Source organism: Portunus trituberculatus, chromosome 20, assembly GCF_017591435.1.
Source record: "Portunus trituberculatus isolate SZX2019 chromosome 20, ASM1759143v1, whole genome shotgun sequence".
Classification (NCBI taxonomy): domain Eukaryota; kingdom Metazoa; phylum Arthropoda; class Malacostraca; order Decapoda; family Portunidae; genus Portunus; species Portunus trituberculatus.
The window spans coordinates 16,316,790-16,339,289 of record NC_059274.1 but is presented as its reverse complement, the minus strand read 5'-3'; the positions used below and the strand labels follow the sequence as shown (position 1 = coordinate 16,339,289).

Sequence of the window (22,500 nt, the reverse complement as noted above, 5' to 3'; positions counted from 1 at the left end):
TATATATATTACTGTGTCGCCGGTCACGTCGCCCTTTATTGACTGCAAATCTGGTATCTACTGGTCCTCTGATATTACTAGCTATGGGGAGAAAGTTATAGAAACCTCTCCTTTCTTGTTCCGTCGCTTCTTATAATCTCAGTAACTGCTTGCGTATCTCTAATTCGCCTTTGTCTCTCTCTCTCCGTCTTCTGTGTCACTATCTTCCTTCCTCGACCTGCGATAACTTCTACTTGTCTTAACATTTACTAATGTATCTCTTGTTCGTCTTTGTCTCTCGCCATCTTCCGTTTCTCTATGTATGAGTCCGTGGAAACTTCCTAAACCTAGATGTTGTTGTCCTCCGTACATACTCGTGATTCATTAGCATGTTATCTGCACTACTTATCTTACTATTTGCTTTTGAATATCCTATTTGCTTGGCCACGGTATCTTTTGGTTCTCCATCCATTCTCTTCTTTCTTTCATATTTTGCCTCTCACTACCGTTACTTCCGTTTTCGTGCCTTCTTCGGCATTTTTCCTATCTTTTTTCTGCTCCTGCGTCGTCTCAGGTGACAACACTGGCGTGCGGGTTTCAGGAGCGCGTAATGGGTTGCATCTAATGGTGGATGCATATCAGATTGCTGTGCCTCTAAAATAGGAAACGCCCTCATAACGACAACAAGGTAAGTCCTGACGCGAAAGGAGAACAGCGGAGAGATGACCTCGTTGACGAGAGCAGCGACAATCCGCTTACAACTCATCCGGCTGGGAGCACCGCATAGCAGTACACCTAATATGAGGTTAAAAGGTTCCACTTGCGGGTTCAAAGGACTCACGAACCCAACACGCATCAGTTCACACTCGCGCGCGCGCGCGACACACACACACACACACACACACACACACTGGAGGAGGTAGTAAACACCTACCGAAACGACAATTTACTTCTAGCAAGGTCTAATAGCACTGTTTCTGTTCTGGACCAATTCTGGTCTAACCAGTGCTGATCTGGATCAGTTTCCCTTTTGTCATTCACAACTCAAGGATAGCAGTGACAGCCTGTGCTCTAAAGATAACTCTCCTCCTTTATGTAAAAGTACAAGCACTTACTAGACACACACCCTTCACTTGAAATTTTAAAAATGGTGACTCCAAAACCAGCCAAGGAGTCCCCTTCTGGAAAGGGGACCATAAATGTCCCCGGGTAGGACTCTCTCTCGGTGGCGACCTGAAATATCTTAATATCTCCCTCAAGTTTTTGTTCATTAACTTCTGCAACGTTCGTGGTCTTAGATCTAATTTTCAATCTATTCTCTACTAAACCTCCTCATCTTATCCTCACCGAAAGACAGGTGTGTGAGGCAACTGACAGTAGCCCCTTTTCTGTTCCCTCCTACTTTCTCTCTCCTCATTTTCGTTCCAAAGCTGGATGTTGCGTCTGTAACCGAGGTGGTCACCGATGTAAGAGAAGATGGTGTTCTAAGGGATTAATTAACTGGCCGTCATGTTGTTCATGCGGGATTAGAGTTTCCCGCCCTATTTATTCCGCTAAAAGTTTCTGGCCAGTGTTCACCTCGTTGTCTAACAGAGCCCAAACCTAGTAACAACGCCAAGCGAATGAAAGTTTAAAAACCTTTCTTTACTTGCTTATTGACAAAAAAAAACATAGACCACATAAAACTAACTGAACAGTTACAATTCGTGCAACAGGACATATGAAATAAATATATTTGCGTGTGTATATGTACTTGTATGATAGATGCAAATGTGAGAAGAAATGATGATGAAAAGTGTCATTTGTATTTTTTAAAGAAAATACGTGTAAATGTTTAGAAAACATTTGTATTTTACAGAAGGAAGAGAAATAGTAGAACATATGTCTTGAAAAAAGGAATATGATGTGGAGGAAACTTAATAAGTTTTAGAGGACACAAAACGCGCAACGGCTTGAATTTCCCTTCGTGTCTACACTCTTGAATCTGCCGAGTTTTCCTCCATCTAGCTTCTACTCAATAGTCACTCTCTAACTAAATTTATCTGTGCTGTCTATCTCTTCCCTAACTCTCTTGACTATATTAAATTCTTTAACTATTTAACTTCTAAAGTGGAGCATATTCATTCACTCTATTCTTTCGCGGAGAACTCCATCTTTGCAGGTTTCAATGCTCACCACTAGCTTTGGGTTTCCTCTCCCTTCACTCACCATCCTGATGAACTAGCCTTCACCTTTGCTATCCTTCATGACGTCCTAGAGCAATTGGTGCAACACCCTACTCGTATTCCTGGCCGTCTTGGAGATACGCCCAAAATTCTTGACCTTTATTTTATCTCTAATCCTTCTACTTATGCTGTTACCCTATCTTCTCCGTTGGGCTCCTCCGATCAGAATGTCATTTCTGTATCTTGTCTTATTTCTCCAGTCCCTCCTCAGGATCCCCAAAAGCGGAGGTGTGTCTGGCGTTTTGCCTCTACCAGTTAGGAAGATCTGGGAAAGTGCTCTTTTTATTTTTATGTTATGTCCTACAGCGCCTGTAGGTATACTTGAAGAGTATGTATAGGAAGCGCTGTTTAGCTTCCACCCATTAGTGGTGCAGGCAATTTTATTCATAATGGTACCCATATTAGGGACCATATCACCACCCAAGTGCATCTTTGGTGTAACCACCTAGAACCTGGATATCATGGTGACATGTAGGTAACTTTAAACCACTCAACAAATGGCAAAGTGTTAGGCGGTACATGGTGGGATTCGAAGCTACGGGTGGACATCTGCCCAATCCCAATCATCACCTTATTCACTACGATACCGCCGCCCTACGCTACTGAAATTATTACTGTTTCCATGTGAGAGACCCATCTGTGTGTGCTGAACGCATAACAGAGGTGATAGTGTCTGGTATGGAGGCGTACATTTTTCATTCTTTTTCTCAACCTAAACCTTCTAAACTTTTGTTCAACGCAGCCTGTTCTCGTGCTATACATGATAAAGAGGTTGCCCACAAAAGATACTTGAGCTTTTACAACCTGAATCTCATGCACTTTATATTTCTGCCCTGAATCATGCCAATTCTGTTCTTCAACTTGCCAAACACTTCTTCATAAATAGAAAATGTCAAAGTCTTTCTAGCATCTGGCCACCACTGCCATCTCACCTGTCTCTAAAGCTGAATTCTTCTCTCAAACCTTTGCTGACAACTCCACCTTGAATGATTCTGGGCTTGTTCATCCCTCTCCTCTCCTCCCTTTGATTATTTCCTGCCTTCAAATAAAGTTCTTCGTAATGATGTTTTCCATGCCTTCGCTGGCCTAAACTCTGGGAAGGCTTATGGACCTGATAGGCTCTGTCCTATTGTTCTACAAACTGTCTCCGTGTTTGCTCTTTGCATGGCCAAACTCTTTCAACTATGTCTATCAACTTTACCTCTCTTTCTTGCTGGATGTTTGCCTATATTCAGCCTGTTCCTAAAAAGGGTGACTGTTCTAATCCCTCAAACTACCGTTCTATAGCTTTAATCCCTTGTTTGTCTAAAGTTTTTTAATCTATCCTCAATAGGAAGATTCTGAAGGTCGTTCTACTGGTGATCTTATGGCGTTCTTTACCGAGTCTTGAGATTTCGGTGAAACTTTTGCTGTCGCTTTAGACATATGAAAGCTTTTGGTAGAGTCTGGCACAAAGCTTTAACTTCAAAACTGCTCTCCTACGGTTTCTTTCCTTTTCTCTGCAACTTTATCTCAAGTTTCCTTTCCGACCGTTCTATTGCAGCCGTGGTAGATGGCCACTGTTCTTCTCCTAAGCATACTAACAGTGGTGTTCCTCAGGATTCTGTCCTGACACCCACTGTTTCTATTATTCATCAATGTCCTTCTTAACTAAACTTCTTGCCCTATCCCCTCTTACGCTGATACTACCCTACATCTTTCCACGTCCTTTCAGAAACGACCAACCCTTCAGGAAGTCAACAGATCACACAGGGAGGCCAAAGAACGCTTAACTTCTGATCTTTCTTAAATTTCTGTTTGCAGCAGAGAAAATTTAGTAGTTTTTAGTGCCTGAAACTCAATTCCTCCATCTATCAACTCCACACAAGCCTTCTGACAAATATCCCATCTTCAATGACACTCAGTTGTCCTCTTGTTTACTGAATATCTTCGGTCTGTCCTTTACTCATAATCTAAACTGGAAACTTCATATATCATCTGCTGAAATGACTGCTAGGAAGTTAGGCGTTTTGAGGCATCTAAGCCAGTTTTTTCTCGACCCTCTAACTGTTAACTCCGTACAAGGGCCCTATCCGTCCTTGTATGGACTCTTTGGTTTTCAGTTGTCTGGCTTAAAAGGTGATCATATTAATTTTATTACTGACCACCTTGAAGAGCAACTTTCCTTATAGCAGACGTGATAATTATTCCACCAATATAAGTATTCCAAGCATTTTTGGACATAAATACTAAAGTTTGTTAGAACACTAAGAAGAGATATATTGATGATTACATCCTAAATAATTAAATCCTCTTGACAGTTCATGGAGGACATCGTACTGTGCTCAAATTAGAACATCAAACTATGACACCAGCAATTAACGATACACTTACGAGTCACATGTGTGTTTTTCTTGATATACAGGTATTCAGTTGTCGCTTAACACTCACTGGCAACAAGTAATACTTATGTTCCTTTTTTCGAGTTTGTTCACAATTACAAATAACACGGAACAATCTCGCTTTGTTTTGCAGCCACCTCCAAACACTATATTGGCCACAAATTAGTGAAGCTAATAATGCTTAGAAATACAAATTTGTTTTAGTGTTGAGTTGTATAGCACAGCGAAAGGGTTAGTTAAATTATAAAGCATTCAGAATAATTCAAGCTACGACCTTAGACACAGATAATGAAATAATTTTTAGATATTAGTAAACTCACATACAGTGACATGAATCTCACCCTACTTGATTACTGCACCCTACTTGATTACTGAACAGGTGTTCCGGCATTTCCACAAGGTGTGTGTCATCGGTAACAGGTGGCGCTACGGACCCCACATAGTATGTATATAAAGTCAACGCTGGGACAGACGCCACACAACCTTGCCCTCCTCTCCCTCCGCTTTACCTCAGGCGAATACCGTCTGTTTACAGATAGTCCAAAACCCAAGGACTAAACATGACTACTCGCTGGTGGCTGGTAGTCATCCTGGCGGCGGCTGTTCTAGCTGAAGACGCGACCACAACTGCCTCTGAACCCGACGATGAACACCAAGTACGTAAACCTTCATGCCCTCTCACCGCCAGACGGCGAGGACACGCGCTGCATTCTCAAAGTTTAGAGACAATTCTCGTAATATTTGGATCATTACCTTTATGGTCTGGCATCTTCAGTGTACTCTTTTTCCGCCGTGATTTGGTAGTTTACTCTTTTTCCGCCTTGGTTTGGTTGCCTTCAGCAAGATTTCCTCTTCAGTCCAGTAAACAAATTAGTAAGAGTTGTTCATGTCTCCGTTCTCTGCCTCGGCGCATTCCATCAATATTTTAGCGCCTAAGCTAAAATTCATCCATCCATCCATCCATCAATATCTTATTGAAAACTCTTCCTTCACGCTGTTAGTTACCCATGCGCCCACAAACACACACACACACACACACTAATAAAGAAAGAAATATCAGTCTTTTAAATCCTCTCAAATTCTAACTAATCGTTTATAAATTTGCATTGTTCTCAGCTGAAAGGTTTTGCCACGTAGGCTTTTGCTGTTTGTAAAAAACATTTTATATCCTTGTCATCAAAAATGTACTTGTCATCAACTTTTAAAGTCTACCTGACAACAAAAAACACTACTTATCACTTTTGCTAAATTTTTGCATTCTTAAGAAAGATATTATGACCTACGTTACTGTGGTGTGCCGACACTTATTAAAACTCCTTCATACGCAATCATCGTCTACATTTTGTAAAGAATTCATGGATGAGTATACAAACTCATTTCTAAGCAAGCAGACAACAAAAGCCTGTTTTCCCAATCATCCTCTGCACGTATGCATGTTTTGTATTACAGGAAGAGGCTGTTTCGTGCTCTGGCTCCGGCGGCACGTGTGTGAAAGAAGCCAGTCTGTGCACTGGAACGCTGACCAACGTCACGGACTGTCCCCTGTGCTGTCACCAAGGTGAGTGACAAAAGTTTTGTAGGAAATCAGCGCGCCCTCAGCAGGGAAGCCAAATTATAAACCACAGTCTTTGTTTTACGACTGAAAACATGTTAGTTGTTTCATTCATTATTTAATCAGTATTATTTGATGTATTAAGTACAGAAAGATAATAATCATTCTACCAGAGTAATCATGACCACGTATACATTGAAGAACATCGCTATAGCAATCAGAGAGAGAGAGAGAGAGAGAGAGACAGACAGTATGTGTGTGTGTGTGTGTGTGTGTGCTCTAAAATTTTTCACCGTGCTCCTTTCCTCAGTTATGGCAAGGGCTGATGTGAACGGAACAGCCGCATCGGACGAGACACTGAACAAAGCAGGTAAACGCCTCACTGCCTCCTTTTCCTTTCATTCTGATAACTGTGCCAATTCACTAAAGGGAAAATTATGACAAGCAACAAAGTTTGGCTCGGTAGCAAAAGTACAATCCAATGAAATAAAAAGTGAAAGGTGGCTTGGGTTACAACATTGTAGTCTTGCTACGTGTTATACCGTGGCGTCGATATCTTCTTATTCCTCAACTTCTTCCTCAGCTTATATCCCATCTTCATATGGGGTCGCTGTTCCTCACTAGTCTCTTCTTATTCCTCAACTATCACACCCTAAACTCTGTTAAGGGAAAAATTAACCTGGGTGGGAAGCTGCTCGTATGTTTATATGTTTCCATGTTTGGATGTGGAACACTAGGCAATAATAGCTATGGAAATGTGAACAAATATTGTTGATTAGTGATATGGGTGGTATATGGATTTTTATGAAAGGTGATGGTGTTCAGGAAAAGGAAAGTGCATTAGGAAAAGGTGAACCAAATTATATGCATGTGTTGGGTAACATATCCATGTGATTACTGCAGTGAATGGTAGAGTTACATGAGAAGATGATGGTAGGGAGGAGTAGCCTGATACACTGTGACTAACTAACACACACGTGTATACCTTCAGCCTCCACTGAATGCGTCCTGAAGGAAAAGTGCAGGAAGCGGGGTGGGAAATGTAAGGCGAAGTGTTCCCGGAATGAGAAGGCGATCACCAAGGGCTGCTCGGGACCAAATTGCTACTGTTGTGTTCCTGTCAAGCAGAGTAAGTAATGACACAAAGCAGCAGCCAACATACAGAATAATGCAACCGCTTACCATCATGTATGTAAGATGGAAAGCAACCGGCGAGAGTTACCATGTACTATGCGTAGAGCTTTTCCAAAAGCAATGAATGTAATGATCAATATAAACATAGACTAATATTTGTGACGGTGCGATCTGAAAATATGTCCCATAATAAGCCTTGTGTGAACTTTGCTTTTGTACATTATCATGAACAGTTTGAGAGAAGTAGCAGGAAGACCTCTGAAACTACTAAGCTTCGGCTCGCTATGCTTAGCCATTTATTCACTATTCATTTGTAATGATGAAGGACTGATCATATACAACGCATTAGAACTGTGAATGTCTTTCCAGAGTGCAACCCCAAACAAAAGTGCAGAGCGTTGCACGGCCACTGCAGCAAGGAATGTTCAATTTGGGAGGAGGAGCTCGATGGCGGTTGCATTGGTGACGACTGCAAGTGTTGCTACGAGCGTGATGACTGTAAGCATCAAGAGAGAGAGAGAGAGAGAGAGAGAGAGAGAGAGAGAGAGAGAGAGAGAGATATTATTAATACAACTTGTATTCTATGAACAGTGTATTAATACAACTTGTATTCTATGAACAGTGTGTGACGCTGAGTGTGACCACGGACAAGGCCATTGCCGCAGCCAATGCTGGAGTGACGAAACGGAAACAGCCAGTCATTGTGGCGCCCACTGCAAGTGCTGTGTGTCACTAGCGAAAGGTAAGTAGAAATATTAGTGACGTGCATCAACAATGACATTCTTTGGACCAAAATTAAAGAAAAAAGTTTTAGGCGTTGAAGCTCAAAACTTCCAGAATTGAATTACAAAAAAACATGTTTTCCATCAGCTTGTATTCATATAAATGATAGAATAATGGCTTCATGACTATATAAAATCATGCATATTGTTGCATCCAAATGTCATGCAGGCCTTACTTTTCATCTTTTAGACATTTACTTCGGGAAAAAAAAATTAGTAACGTAAAACAAACAAAAAGAAGGAACATATCGGATTTAGTCAATTTCCACATATTTCAGATGTTATTGTTGCATTACGTGACGTCACCATGAGAGCTTGCCAAGCTGTTTTTCCATTTCATAACAAGCTTTCTGTACACTTTAGGGAGAGTCTTAGTCTTTTTCTCTATCAATGTGTACACCAAGTTACAAGCAAATTTGTAAAATGGTGGATTTTGTAGATAACCTTAATGCTAAAGTCATATGTTGAGATATGGCCATTTAAAGTTTGAAAAGGTAGAGACACCAATGTTGTCCGTCTAGCAATATTAGCAGAGTGTAGTTCATTCTCCGTTGTGTGCTGATAATTAGAGAAACTGCACACACAGAATCATCTCGTTTTTCCTATGTCTACTATTAAATTCTCATAATTATTTGCCTTGGTGTGACGCTATAACAGTTCCTGGCAGTGATTTTTCGAGCCTTTGGTGTAAATTTATCACACCGCTGGGGGTGTTGAGAAAGTCACTTCATAGAATTGGGTTTATTTTCACCAGCAGTGGAAGGTTATCACGATATCAGCCAGTAAACACACAGTAAACACATGTGTCTGCAAATCGTCCGTTCGTACTTCCGAGATGAGTGGAAAGTAACTGTCTCAGTGTGTATGCGTGCGTCGGTAGATGCTGTGTGAGAGGCGAGGGTGGCGAGGGGTTGCCAGAGACCAGTAGTAGTATCCAAATAACAAATATAAATAGGTCGTATGCTTCGTATACTTTTGATTGTGTTTATCGTGCCAGGTCCACCTCCTGGCATACGTCACTCGTGTCCCTTTAAAGGCTTCACAATTCGGGTTGCCATACGCATGATCCCACAATTCAATTGCTAAAATGAATTCTGACTGTTTTATAACAATATTCGAAAATGTGATACTCTAAAAAAATTTTACTAGTCATATTTCGCTCAGCTCACTAATGCTTTGTGTTCAAGTATCGTGTATAAATTCAATTATATATTTTTTGTGAAAATAAGCTTCCCGTCTCGTTTGCAACTCTATTCTCTTCCAAACACTGCCTTGTTGACTGTGAGATTCGTTTCGCTTTCCCAGTAGCAAGTTTGCAGTGTTATCATTATGTTTGGTTCCGGCAGTATGCAAAACATCGTGCAGCAACGGAAAGGGCAGCTGCAGACAGTCGTGTCTGATCGGCGAAACGGAGAAGTCTGGCAACGACTGCGGTCACCCAGGCTGCAGATGTTGTGTGCCCTTGGAAGACGGTAATCTGTTGTATTGTCAATCTTACTTTGATCATGTAACAATCTTTCTTCAATCATGGGACAATCAAATTCAATGTGTCATTGTAGAATTTTGGATACAGAGATTCCATGTATGCATTTTTTTTTTTCTCCTTTACCAGAGTGTTCCGATGTGAAAAAGTGTGTGAAGGCGGGCGGCTTCCTAAAGGACCACTGCGGAGAGGGCGAGATGGAGGTTGCGGGAGGCTGCTCCAGGAAGTACTGTTGCTGCGCCACCATTGACGGTGGGTGTCACCTTCCCTCATTTCCAGTGATGTATTCCTTTTCTCTTGACTAACAACTGCTGCTGTGTTCCAATTACTGATTTTATGTTTTTATAATGAAATAAAAGATTTGTTGCCGTTGTCACAGTGTGTCAAGCTCAGCCAGTGTGTGACGGTGGCCGCGGCACCTGCCGAGCCACGTGCCTGGTCGCTGAAAAGGAGAAGCACGGCCTGTGTGGCCCGCACTGCAAGTGTTGCGTGGCCTCATTCAACGGTAAGCACAGTGGCGCTCTCTCAGATGGTACCACACATTATTCTGCTCCTACCTTTTTGTGAAAATAATTTTATATCTTACACACACACACACACACACACACACACACACACACACACACACACACACACACACACACACGCTCGCGACTTTACATAAATATTCGTGTTTCAGTAAGTTTTTTTTTTTTTTTTTGTGTGTGTGTGTGTGTTTGACTCTTCTTTTTTTTTCATCACAATAAAAGTCGAGATTAAATGTCATAAATGCTAAAAGCACATGGAGGCGTGAAAACTTAACAGTTCGCATTGCGTCCCCAGAATTCGAAGAGGTGAAACAATGTCTGCAGGCCGGAGGCTCCATCAAGTCCAAATGCACTTCCAGGGAGCGAGAGGTGGCTGGGGGCTGCTCGGCTTCTAACTTCTGCTGCTGTGCTCTGAAAGACGGTGCGTTAGCTGCTACTTTACCCAGCCCAATGTTACCTCTACAGTTTTGTTTCTTGCGGAAAACAAATCCCCAGTAAGAATGTCAGCGATCATATGACTACTCGGATAGATTGCTAAGTGTTAACTTAAGTTTCTCTTCTAGTGTGTGACGCACTTGGTTCCTGTGACAAAGGTGAGGGAACCTGCAGGGCGACATGTAAGGACCACGAGATGGAGACTGGCAGCACGTGCGGCGGCTATTGTAGGTGTTGCGTGGAAGCCTTCGACGGTGAGACTTTGTTTCGTGTTTGCATCAGAAGTAAATCTGAAAATCCAGTTTCTCATGAACATTAGTGCATGATTTTTATGCAGCGTCAGAAACTCTGGCTGTAATGTTATTTTTTGGTACTTGCTTTACAGAGTGCCAACCGGAAACCGATTGTAAGGCCGCTGGTGGGTTTTGTAGGGCGCACTGCCCTGCCGGTAGCAAGGTGATCAGCGGCTGCCACGGCAACAAGTGCAAATGTTGTATTACCTCCAAGATCGGTAATGATCCCTAGTGTAATCTGAAGCACGTGCTCCGATTCCTCCCTTTTATTTGTATAGATTGGGTTATCTAGCCTCTTTAAGTACAAATGATACTCTCCGAGTAATGTCCCATCCACTGTTTTGTAGGAAGCGTCTGTGAAGCCAACATGGCGTGTGACGGCGGCCGCGGGCACTGCAGGGACGCCTGCAACACCTGGGAGGACGAGGTGCTAGGGAAGTGTGGTTCGTCCTGCAAGTGCTGCGCGCCCAATATTGAGCGTAAGTACACACACACACACACACACACACACCAAGTTATCCAGTCGCATCTTTTTCGTTAAAATTTCAATGAGCATTTATAAGAGAATGCAGAAACTGCAACTTGCCTCATACAAGAAGATGCCTCTCTCTCTCTGAACCACGCTTACGCCTCACATTTGCTGGTGTCCACCGCTGCAGTTATCCTGGACCTGGAGCAGTGCAAGGCGGACGGCGGATCCTTCAAGGCGTTCTGCGGCAAGGGGGAGAAGGAAGTTGGCAGAGGCTGCTCGTCACCAGACTTCTGTTGCTGTGCCCCGATTGACGGTGAGATCAGCTCATTTGCTGGATGTACAATGAAAAGAATACTTGTCGTGAAGATAGCCTAAGAATGTGGTGAACAGGTGTAGGCAGAGATGACCACAATGGAAGGAGAAGTACGCAGTGTGTGAAGGATGATCATTGGTGTTGACCACGTAGATGACAATAACAGAAATTTTCTCAGCCAAATTAAAAAAGGAAGTTCTCTATTCTTGCGGTCTGTTTTTATTCAGGGTCTCTGTTTTGGATGAGCATTTTCTATGTGGTTTTCTTGTATAGTTCTGCTTCGGCTGTTTCTTCCTTCCCTACACTTTTCTTCACTATGTTCCTCTCTTTCTTTTCCAATATACTTCAATCGCCATTTTCTTCTTTCCAACGTGGTGCTTCGTTGGAATGTGACAGTACCGTTTTCTATGTATGGCCTCATAGAATAGTAACTCCTGACCCTGCCTTCTCTTGATATTATTGATTATTTGTTTTAATATCGCTGTTACAGAGTGCACTGCCAATCCTAAATGTAATAACGGCAAAGGACAGTGCCGTGATTGGTGCGAGCCTTGGGAGGACCAGGTGCATGGTGGCTGCAGCTCAGGATGTAACTGCTGTGTGCCCAAGAATGAAGGTAATAAATAAAGCCATCTTCCAAAGATAATATTTCGTGTGTGTGTGTGTGTGTGTGTGTGTGTGTGTGTGTGTGTGTGTGTGTGTGAGCTGGGGGACGGAAGGGCTGAGACGACGATGAATCAGTTACTCGTATCAGTCCCTTTACGAGTCTTGCAGTGAAAACACCCCGAAAACTTCTGAGAAAACTTCAGAACTTATCGAATTGCTATATTCATCCCTAGTTTTGTGGAGAGTAACAAGTGCAGATCGCAGCAGCAGGTTATAGAAGCGAATCACCATAATATTTTTTTTTTTTTCATTTCCTCACCCATCTTATTTATATTTTTTTTTGCTCCCTTTTAAAATTACGAAAAGGGCAAGTAAAGTAGATAGGCTACTCTAGCAACCTGTACACTCAGTTCACCTGTATACTAACGTTCAGACAGGAAACAATTTACAAACATTGTTTGGAAACTTTGCTTCCAAACATTGCTTCCTGGTGTGGACAGGCACTACCATTTAATAGTGTCAAATAATGAAACAAGTTCAGAACTTAACTACATGTTTTGCTTTCTATTATGTAGCGTTGGACGAGCTGGAGAAGTGCATCAAGGCAGGCGGTCTTTTCAAGACTAAATGTACCCTCGATGAGGAAGAGGTCGCTGGAGGATGCTCGTCTGTTGACTACTGCTGCTGCGCCCCTCGTGACAGTGAGTGTTGGTCTTCCATCCTCTCTCTCTCTCTCTCTCTCTCTCTCTCTCTCTCTCTCTCTCTCTCTCTCTCTCTCTCTCTCTCTCTGTGTGTGTGTGTGTGTGTGTGTGTTGACAGATGAACTCTCAGCTGTAGAACACAAACCACATTCGATGCTTTATAGGTTAATTTCGTTGAATCGCCCATTGCAGAGTGTCACAGCCAGCCTACCTGTGGAGGTGGACATGGTCAATGCAAATCGTCTTGCAACATTTGGGAACAGGAAACCTACGGGGGCTGTGGTGGACACTGCAAGTGCTGCGTCGCTCTCACTGGCGGTAATGTCGTATTAGTCACTGGACTCAGTCTTAACTTCTTGTTTGTTTATTGATTTCCATTGCTTCTTAATTGCGAAGATCATGAAAAGCTTAATTTTTCTCGCCTAAGATTGAGTCTGTCTGTACATGTTTGCACCGTTAATACACCGTGTTTGTTTGCTAGTTTGTTTGTTTGTTTATTTGTTTGTTTTGTAAAGTGTGTTTGAGATTAGCTAATGTCGCGACAAAAGACTTCGTCACTCTGAAACTGGCGCCACTTTTCAGTGATATCAATCAAGGAAGTGGAAAGGTGCGTGGAAGTTGGTGGCTCGTTCAAGGGCAAATGTTCCTCAGATGAAGATGAGACGCTCGGAGATAGCACGTCACCCTACCAATGTTGCGTTTCCAAGGATGGTTCGTATTGTGTCTTGTTTTGTCTTTGTTTTCAGATATGATCCTTCTTTGTATTCTTTGGTAAGAAACATTTGAGCATACATAGATGCCTTCATCTTGTGCGTTAGTGGACTCTGTGTTTCTTGAGTAGTGGGCCGTGATATTCAGGATTGAGGTTGTCCGTGTTGGGTAATGTTTTGTTTCTTCATCCACAGCTTGTCAAGCCCAGCCATCATGTGCACATGAGCGCGGACAATGCCGAAGCTGGTGTAATACTTGGGAAGAGGAAGAGAAGGACAGCCACTGCGGGTTGAATTGCAAATGCTGTGTGATACCGACTGATGGTAATGACAAGTATTATATAATCATGTAAGACAGTTACAAACAACACATTAGATGCTGCTTCTCGGAACTAGTCTCTCACGCACCCTTGTCTTGCAGTGATCGAGGAGCTGGAAGAATGCGTAAGGGCGGGCGGCGCATTCAAGACCAAGTGCCACGAGAACGAGAAAGTTGCGGGCCGGGGCTGCTCCGCGACCAGCGACTACTGCTGCTGCATCGCCAAGGATGGTGAGATTTAACTCACTAATCGATTCATACGCAAATGAAACAGGACAAAAAATGCAATATTCAATCTTACAGCTTTATCGATATTCAGTTAGTTTATTTTCATTTTTTTTATGTTTCCTTCAGTATGTCTGGGCCAGCCGTCGTGTGCCGGAGGTAACGGAAGGTGCCGCGAGTGGTGCAGCATTGGGGAGAAAGAGAGTCCCGCCGGCTGTGGCTTCCATTGCAAGTGTTGCGTCCCCTTCGCTGATGGTAAAGACTATTCTGCTTGTATGAAAACATATAGATGTTAACTCTCTCTCTCTCTCTCTCTCTCTCTCTCTCTCTCTCTCTCTCTCTCTCTCTCTCTCTCTCTCTCTCGACAAAGTAAACATTTATTTAGAGGAGATTCTGAAATGTGGTATTCAAGCCAAGAAATGTTTCTGACGAAAATTATGGAGAATATAATACTAATAAAACCTTTTTTCATCACCTGGAACGCACGCACACAAACACGCAGGTAGGTTTTCCCGATGTATCATGTATCATAGTTTCATTGCATCATCTGGTTTACAAAATACGAAATGTGTTTCAGAGTCAATTTTTGGCAGAACAATTAAGAACAGTCTTCTATGCAATCATACGTCACGGTACGCTATGTACTGCAAGGGAGGTCTAAGGCACTGGTTGTGAATCATTAAACCCACTTGTCATCACACTGAACGTTTCCCTTTTCGTCTCATAACACAAGTAAACCGTCACATCCTATCCTCTAAAGACAACTCTTATCCTTCACACAACACTACATGCACGTAGTTACTGCACACACAACCTTCACTCAAAAGTCAAAATGATGTATGACAACTTCGACACCAGCCCTGAATTCTTCTATACCAAAGCTCACCTTTTCCTCACTGCAACAGGTAACACATGTTTTCTTCTATTTTATCCTCATTTGCCCTCCAAAGCTGAAGGTTGCGTCTGTGTGCACAACGACTTAACTTGCTCGAGTTGTTTATTACTTTTATTTGTAGGGCGGGAACACTATTGTCCCAAAACACACTTATTCCTCCACAATGTCTTTCTAAAAGTTTCATATTAGCTAATATATATATATATATATATATATATATATATATATATATATATATATATATATATATATATATATATTTATATATATAATGGCAAATGTACGAGTATTTAAAAGGCATTTTGCGCTAAACAAAGATTATTACAATGTGTGAATGATTTCCGGAGAAAGTGTGCAACTGAGTGGCTGAAACGCTTCCTTTGCAGCGGCGGTGAGCGAAGTCAGGAAATGCTTAGACGCTGGAGGAGCGATCAAGGCCAAGTGCTCCGGGTCAGACCAGCAGGTGGCGGGAGGCTGCTATGACAAGTACTGCTGCTGCTCCGCCTCGAGCCGTGAGTGCCAAACAGAGAGTCTATTGTTATGGCCAGATAGTTGAGCAGGAATATTACCCTGAGAAACACTGCTTGACAGTTCCCATGTCTCGTTTTAGAAATGCAAAACAAAGACCAATGTAGAATTTATCTCATGAGCATGTTTACAATGTTGTTTGAATAAGAACATAAGAACATAAGAAAAGAGGGAAGCTGCAAGAGGCCGCCAGGCCTACACTTGGCAGTCCCTGTATGAGCAAAGCTACCGAGTTCCATGTATCATCGCCATCCATAAATTGATCTATTCATAAGCATGTGTACAATGTTATTTGAATACACCAAGGTGATACTTTAGTTTATGTAGGTGATATTCTCTAGGAAAATTAGCCTTCTTCTTTTTCTTCTTCTTCTTCTGTGTGTGTGTGTGTGTGTGTGTGTGTGTGTGTGTGTGTGTGTGTGTGTGTGTGTGTGTGTGTGAGTGTGTGTGTTTATTGCTATCATCATCAACATCATCACCATCATCATCAGTGGTAGTAGTAGTAGTCATAGTAATAGTAGTAGTAGTAGTAGTAGTGATGGTGGTGGTAGTGGTAATAGTGGTAGTAATGGTATTAGTAACAACAGCAACAGCTGCAACAACAGGGTAAGTGAGACAGGAATGAAGGAGTTGCAGAATGACACTGGTGTTGTTACAGCGTGTGATCCTACTGAGACTTGCGAACACGGCACTGGCCAGTGCAGGACTTGGTGCAACTCCTCGGAGAAGGAAGTTGCCGGCGGATGTAGCAACAACTGCAAGTGTTGCGTCCCCTCACCTGATGGTACGTAGAGTAGTTCCATTTCATAGTTATGAATTAAATGAAAGCCATGAACAGTATGGTGTAGAAGTAAGGTAATGCCAAATCACATTTACATGTGACTACCCGACAATGCATTACTTCAAAGTATATTAGAGTAAGCCTCAACATTATTTTCCATCCCATAGTGGAAGCAATAGAGAAGTGCATGAATGTGGGAGGCACCATCAAGGTTCAATGTAATACGCTGGAGAAAGAAGTCGGTGAGGGGTGTGCTACCGCCTCCTACTGCTGCTGCGCGCCTAAAGATGGTGAGTGGCAGGCCATATGGTACACACACAATCATTATTACTCTCACACACACACACACACACACACACACACACACACACACACACACACACACACACACACACACATACATACACACTGTACGTTTAAAGTTATTGTCAACATTTTTATTGAAAGACTGAACAAATACGTAATCAAGTAGCTGATATTTTCACATACACTTGCAACGTTACTTTTTCAAACATGCTGTAGAAAAATACTTAAATAAGTGCGTACAAGTAGTATTTGTTTGTGTGCAGAGTGCCAGACGTTCCCGGCCTGCCACCATGGACGAGGGTATTGCCGAGATGTCTGTAATGATGACGAGAAAGAAAGTTATGGTAACTGTGGAGCAAGCTGCACCTGCTGCGTGCCTAAGATCAGCGGTAAGGACCTGTAGTGCAAGGCCTGTAGTGAAGCACCTGTAGCTTTACCACTAGATCATTTAACATATCAAGGTCTAATCATTAGTGAGATACATTTGTTGAAGGGATATCGTCTCACTGAGAAGGGATGTATACTGACGCCACCGTGAATTGAGTCACAGATATAGTATCGCCTCTATGTTATTAACATTTATAGATTTCCAACAAAATGCAGATAAAGACTTTTACTGAATACATGACATAGCTCATTTGTGTCTTCTTCCTCACTCATGTCAATGACCACAACATCAAAAGTAATCGGTTGACTTTTTTTTTTTAAATTTCCCTCCTCACTTTCACATTGAGAGCACAGAGTCACCTGCCTGACTCTGGAACAACTAGATTGATGTCTCCCCTCAGTTTGAAATGTTGATCTTGATACCCCGTCAACATTACTCACCTCTTTGTTTTCAGAAAAACAAAAATTGATCTGTAATTCTTGATGCTGCTCAGAATATGTATTGGTAATAATCAAGCTCAATTATTTCCTTAGTCACAGTGTAATAACATTATTAGACGAAGCATTTTGACGTGGTGTGAGCTTCTTATGTCATCCATATAACCTTCAAGCAATCTTGTAATATTTGCATCTTTTCCGTAAGTGAGCGAGGTTGAGTGGTGTCTCCGAGATCATGGGGTCATCAAAACTGAGTGTTCTAACATGGAGAAAAAGGTTGGCGCAGGCTGCAGCTCCTCTTCCAATTACTGCTGCTGCACTCCCCTAGACCGTGAGTGTGTTCTTTTCTTCTTTTTCTATACATGCAGTTTAAAAAAAAACTCAATCGTCATACCTGTACAAGGAAACATTTTGCCGTAGCTCTTTTGCCACCAACAGGTTCGTGAAGATGATTATTTCCCTTTCAGCGTGCCAAAACATGCTCCTCTGTGATCACGACAAAGGTTTCTGCAGGACGAAGTGCCACGAACATGAAAAGGAAAGTTATGGTAACTGCGGCTTACACTGCAAGTGCTGCGTGCCAGTAATTGACGGTAAGAATATGAACACGTGTTTATGATGGGTTCAGGACAGTCGCACACGCCTCAGTGATGGATAAATATTGAATTGGGTCTGTGATGGATGAATATTGAATTAAATTATATCTATAAAAGCAAACACTACAAAATTCTGCGACAATGTCATGATGAATCTAATGCAGATGTTGTTCTATTAAGGCAGTAGAATTTCATGAAAGGCAAAAATGATAGTAAGGAACGGAAGATAATTTTTCTCAAGTTTTCAAGCAGTGGTGTGGTGGTGAGAGTCGAACACTTGCATATGAGTCATGAGATTTCAAACAATAATCAGATACAATGGAAAAATAAGAAAATGAATAATAACAAACTGCAGGATAAAAGATTATCAAAGATTAGTGAATTATATTACAGTTTAAACGAATGAGTATCGCGTTCAGTAATCATACTAAGCAATACCCTACCGAAACGATAGCTTCGGACCAATTCTGGTCTGGATGAGCTCGGGGGTGCTACGAACCTTCCATTAAAGGAAGCTGTGATCTCGCTGAACGTTTCCATTTGTGTCTCTCAACTCAAAGGGGCAGTCACAGCCTGCCCTCTCCTACTCACAAAACTACATGCACTTACTAAACTCACATCCTTCACTCAAAATTAAAAGTTGGCGACTCCTAATCCAGCCCATTTGTCAGGTGCGACATCACTTGTATAAATTCTGAAAATTAATTATAAAGGACTTACGCATTCCTTGACATCTTTAGGTAGAAATAAAATTTATAAAATCTTGTGTGAAGTCTAGTAAAGTTATGCAGACATGTAATCCGATGTATTCTGAGGCTATGTAATACTTTAGAGAGTAACATGAAACATCACTGTTCCCACAAACAGCCGCTGCAGCAGACAGGTGTCTCAAGGCATCGGGTGCCATCAAGAGGAAATGTTCTTCCTTGGAGCAGGAAGCGGCTGACGGCTGCGAGGGTTACAACGGCTATTGCTGCTGCATCCCTAAGGACAGTGAGTGTTCTTCTAATACTTTCTTTTTTGCATATACCATCAAGTTTCTTTTACATTAAAATCACAGTAAAAGAAAACTGAACTTCATTAATTATTCAATTATCTCTCTCTCTCTCTCTCTCTCTCTCTCTCTCTCTCTCTCTCTCTCTCTCTCATACACTCATAGAATCAACAAAAAAATACTTGGAATAACGTGTCCTTATCTGGAATAACGTGTTTATATCTGGCTTGTTCGGAATGTAAGGATGTTATCTAAATGTAAGATGTAGCTATACTACTAACTGGTGACTTTTGCTCAGTTTGCCTCCTGGAACCAAGCTGTGACAGCAACACTGGTGTCTGCCGCGCAAGCTGTCTGCCTCTTGAAACTCAGGGAACTGATGACTGTGGTGATAACTGCGTGTGTTGTGTTGTATCAACATAAAGCAAGATTAAATAAAGAAACAAATTATACTGTTATCGTAATGGGTATTTATCCGGGATCTGCCCTGCAAGCCTTCTATGTGCTTATTTTATCCACTGAAGATAATGCTTACTGAGGCTATAAATAAACCATGAAAAATTTTGAGTGCACTCTCTTGTCCTATTAAAATAAATCTACTGAACAACAACACCATAAAAACAAACACTAAAAATCACATATCTTATTCATCAGAAATGGAAACACCTTGAAAATTCTTATTCACCAGAAATGGAAACACCTTCAAAATATCTAAGCATTTTTTTTTTTCGAACTGAATTAGTTCATAACATTCTTATACAATGTTGGCTTTTCACGGGAATTACGGCCTAGAGGAAGTATAATCGGTATCTCATATATGAAAGCCCACTCTTTACCTTTCCGTCCCAATGGAGTGCCGACCGTTGTACGACCCTTCTGGGCAAGTAAAATGGTTTAGTCGCCAGTGGTCGTCAGGAAGAGGCAGGAAGGAGGCAGAAAGGTCTTCATGGAGGCAGTAGAGACATGGATGGAAAGTGGAGGGCGCTACAGATTGGCGACCATTTTCAAGAGGCTGAATGAAAACTTGTGCAGCTCGGTCCCCGTCAAACTGGGCCGTGGCAGGGAGGCACCAGTGGCGCACAACGGAGTTTCAATGAACCTACAAGGAGCGGTAAGATCGTGAAGAGGAGGTAGTTTGGTCGTCAGCTTTATCTATTTATCTATTTATTTATTTTCATCAGCGTCCTTTGTGGTTCCTCAGTGCGACCACTACGCTGCCTGCAGCCAAGCACAAGGAACACCGCCTCCACTGTGGGACTAATGTGCGACTTCAGAACAGGTCATAATTTCATGCTTGTTTTCTTCTCAGATTACTTGCCAGACTTCTGGAACAAACACTGTGTTACGCGCCATTCGGTATTGACACTGGAGGTTCAAAGCTAATTTAAGAACTGGTTCCTGAAATTATCTAAAAATTGGTATTTGTTTTTGTGATTCAGGGCCCAACCCGTTGTAATGATTCGTAGAACATTGCAGATTTCATTCACAGATAGTTGTAGAATGATCCTTCATCTTCCAGCCTTATATTCTAACATGAGTTGATTGTAGTCCCCTATTCTAACCTTCTCTGTTGCATGAGGCATGAGCGGACCCCACCTCTTTCTTCTTTCTTATTTCCACGACCAGTGTCCTTCTGAGAATGGTAGCCCTATAAATATGATGTAGTGAATGGCATAGTGGCCTAACAGGAGGACAACATGGCATAGGACTTCATTGTTCATGGTAGTAGCGTGACTCTCTCCAAGCAGGTGCGAGATGCGACCGATGTCTTAGCAGAACGCCAAAGAGTCCTTCAGCTGTCGTCCTGCATCGCCAAAGCAACGACCGGGCAAGGTCTACGTCAGTGGTTCCCAAACTGGGGGAAATTTCCCCCTGGGGGGGAAATTTGAAGCTACCAGGGGGGAAATAATTACACTACCTACTAACTAAAAAAATCTCAGTCAAATCAAAAGTCCTTATATTTGTTAGTAACCGCTCTCTATGGCTATGCTTAGTTGTTACTATAACTGCTCTATCCACTTTACTCTGTAACTATAAGTTTATCAGTATATTTGTACATTTGAAAAATAAATTAGTAAATAGTCTCAGTGTGTTTTAACTGGTCTTTCTCTCAAATACATGAAGGGGGAAATCTGGATGGTTGAACTGGGTGCAGGGGGAAATCTGGATGGTTGAACTGGGTGCAGGGGGAAATGACAGAAAAGAGTTTGGGAACCACTGGACGACGTCGCCTAGAAGCGTTCAAAGAAGGCTCAGTGGACGCCAACATCGCCTGTGAAGCGTTCAAAGAAGGCGATATGGAGGCTCTTTGATCTCTCTCTCTCTCTCTCTCTCTCTCTCTCTCTCTCTCTCTCACACACACACACACACACTCATACACACACGTAATGAATCAAGAAAAATAGTTGTACTGAAAATATCTCTGTCATCTAAATGTCATTATGCTGCTAACCATTGACTATTTGAAAGAGAGTTCCTCGGCGATTGTGGCGATCACTATGTGTGTTGTCAGATGACATTATAAAAATCACAAAGCAAGAAAGAATGAAGAGACAAATTATGCTGCTATTGAAATAGGTACTTATTCATCAGACCTGTCAGATGCAGGGAGATTTCCCTGTTTTAGGGAAATTTAGGTCTCAACAGGGAAACAGGGAAGAAAATTCAAAATGTTACAAAATCTAGGGAAATTTTGACCAACGGACTCACACCCTTCATCCGCAGTCCCCACCCTTGTCCTCCTCCCATCCTCTTCACCCGTCATCCGTACAATAATTATTTGTATTAATTTTTATCAATTATTTATTGTTTCCTTTCCCTCTCAATTGAATTTCAATCCACTTCTGAGGTCTCTCTCGATCACTATATCCTTCCTCTACCGTTCACTCTTCCTTCCCTCATCCCCAAACAGCGTCATGACTTGTACGAGACCCGTATACCGTCCCTTCCCTTTCCTCCCTCGCCCTGGCTAGCTAGCTGAACCTGTTTTCTACGAGACCGATAGAGACCCGTATTCACCCAAACAGTGTCATGACACGTATGAGATCCCTATATCGTCCCTCCCCTTCCTTCCCTCGCCCCTGCTTGATAGCTGAACTTATGACAGCTATATATATATTCGTGTGTGTGTGTGTGTGTGTGTGTGTGTGTGTGTGTATATATATATATATATATATATATATATATATATATATATATATATATATATATATATATATATATATATACACACACAAATAGGGAAATATTTTAGGCAAAACAGGGAACTTTTGAATGTGTGTATGTACGTATGTAAGAAGTTAAAAATTACGACAGGAAATGCTGCGCTAAATAGGGAAATATTTTTAGGCAAAGCAGGAACTTTTGGCAACTTGATCTGGCAGCACTGTATATATATATATATATATATATATATATATATATATATATATATATATA

General features: G+C 41.9%; 1 protein-coding gene across 1 annotated transcript; it reads left to right on the top strand.

The window, feature by feature from the left end:
* Positions 1–5,058: 5,058 nt before the first annotated feature.
* On the top strand, positions 5,059–19,626 carry LOC123506702 (prestalk protein-like). The gene is made up of 29 exons (XM_045258971.1): positions 5,059–5,241; positions 6,035–6,143; positions 6,448–6,507; positions 7,129–7,266; positions 7,641–7,769; positions 7,894–8,013; positions 9,400–9,525; positions 9,666–9,788; positions 9,916–10,041; positions 10,359–10,484; positions 10,627–10,752; positions 10,884–11,009; positions 11,139–11,270; positions 11,451–11,576; positions 12,067–12,192; positions 12,758–12,883; positions 13,076–13,201; positions 13,466–13,594; positions 13,789–13,917; positions 14,015–14,143; positions 14,267–14,392; positions 15,419–15,544; positions 16,219–16,344; positions 16,509–16,631; positions 16,911–17,036; positions 17,678–17,803; positions 17,940–18,065; positions 18,936–19,061; positions 19,361–19,626. Exons 1-29 carry the CDS (start codon positions 5,146–5,148, stop codon positions 19,483–19,485), a joined length of 3,558 nt encoding a protein of 1,185 aa, XP_045114906.1. The 5' UTR covers positions 5,059–5,145; the 3' UTR covers positions 19,486–19,626.
* Positions 19,627–22,500: the final 2,874 nt, after the last annotated feature.

Bases quoted from the DNA above. Each gene is read 5' to 3' on its own strand.
- LOC123506702 (XM_045258971.1), top strand. From the start codon at position 5,146: ATGACTACTCGCTGGTGGCTGGTAGTCATCCTGGCGGCGGCTGTTCTA. The intron at 7,770-7,893 runs GTAAGCATCAAG...TTCTATGAACAG, and splicing joins TTGCTACGAGCGTGATGACT to TGTGTGACGCTGAGTGTGAC. The intron at 13,202-13,465 runs GTAATGTCGTAT...GCCACTTTTCAG, and splicing joins CTGCGTCGCTCTCACTGGCG to TGATATCAATCAAGGAAGTG.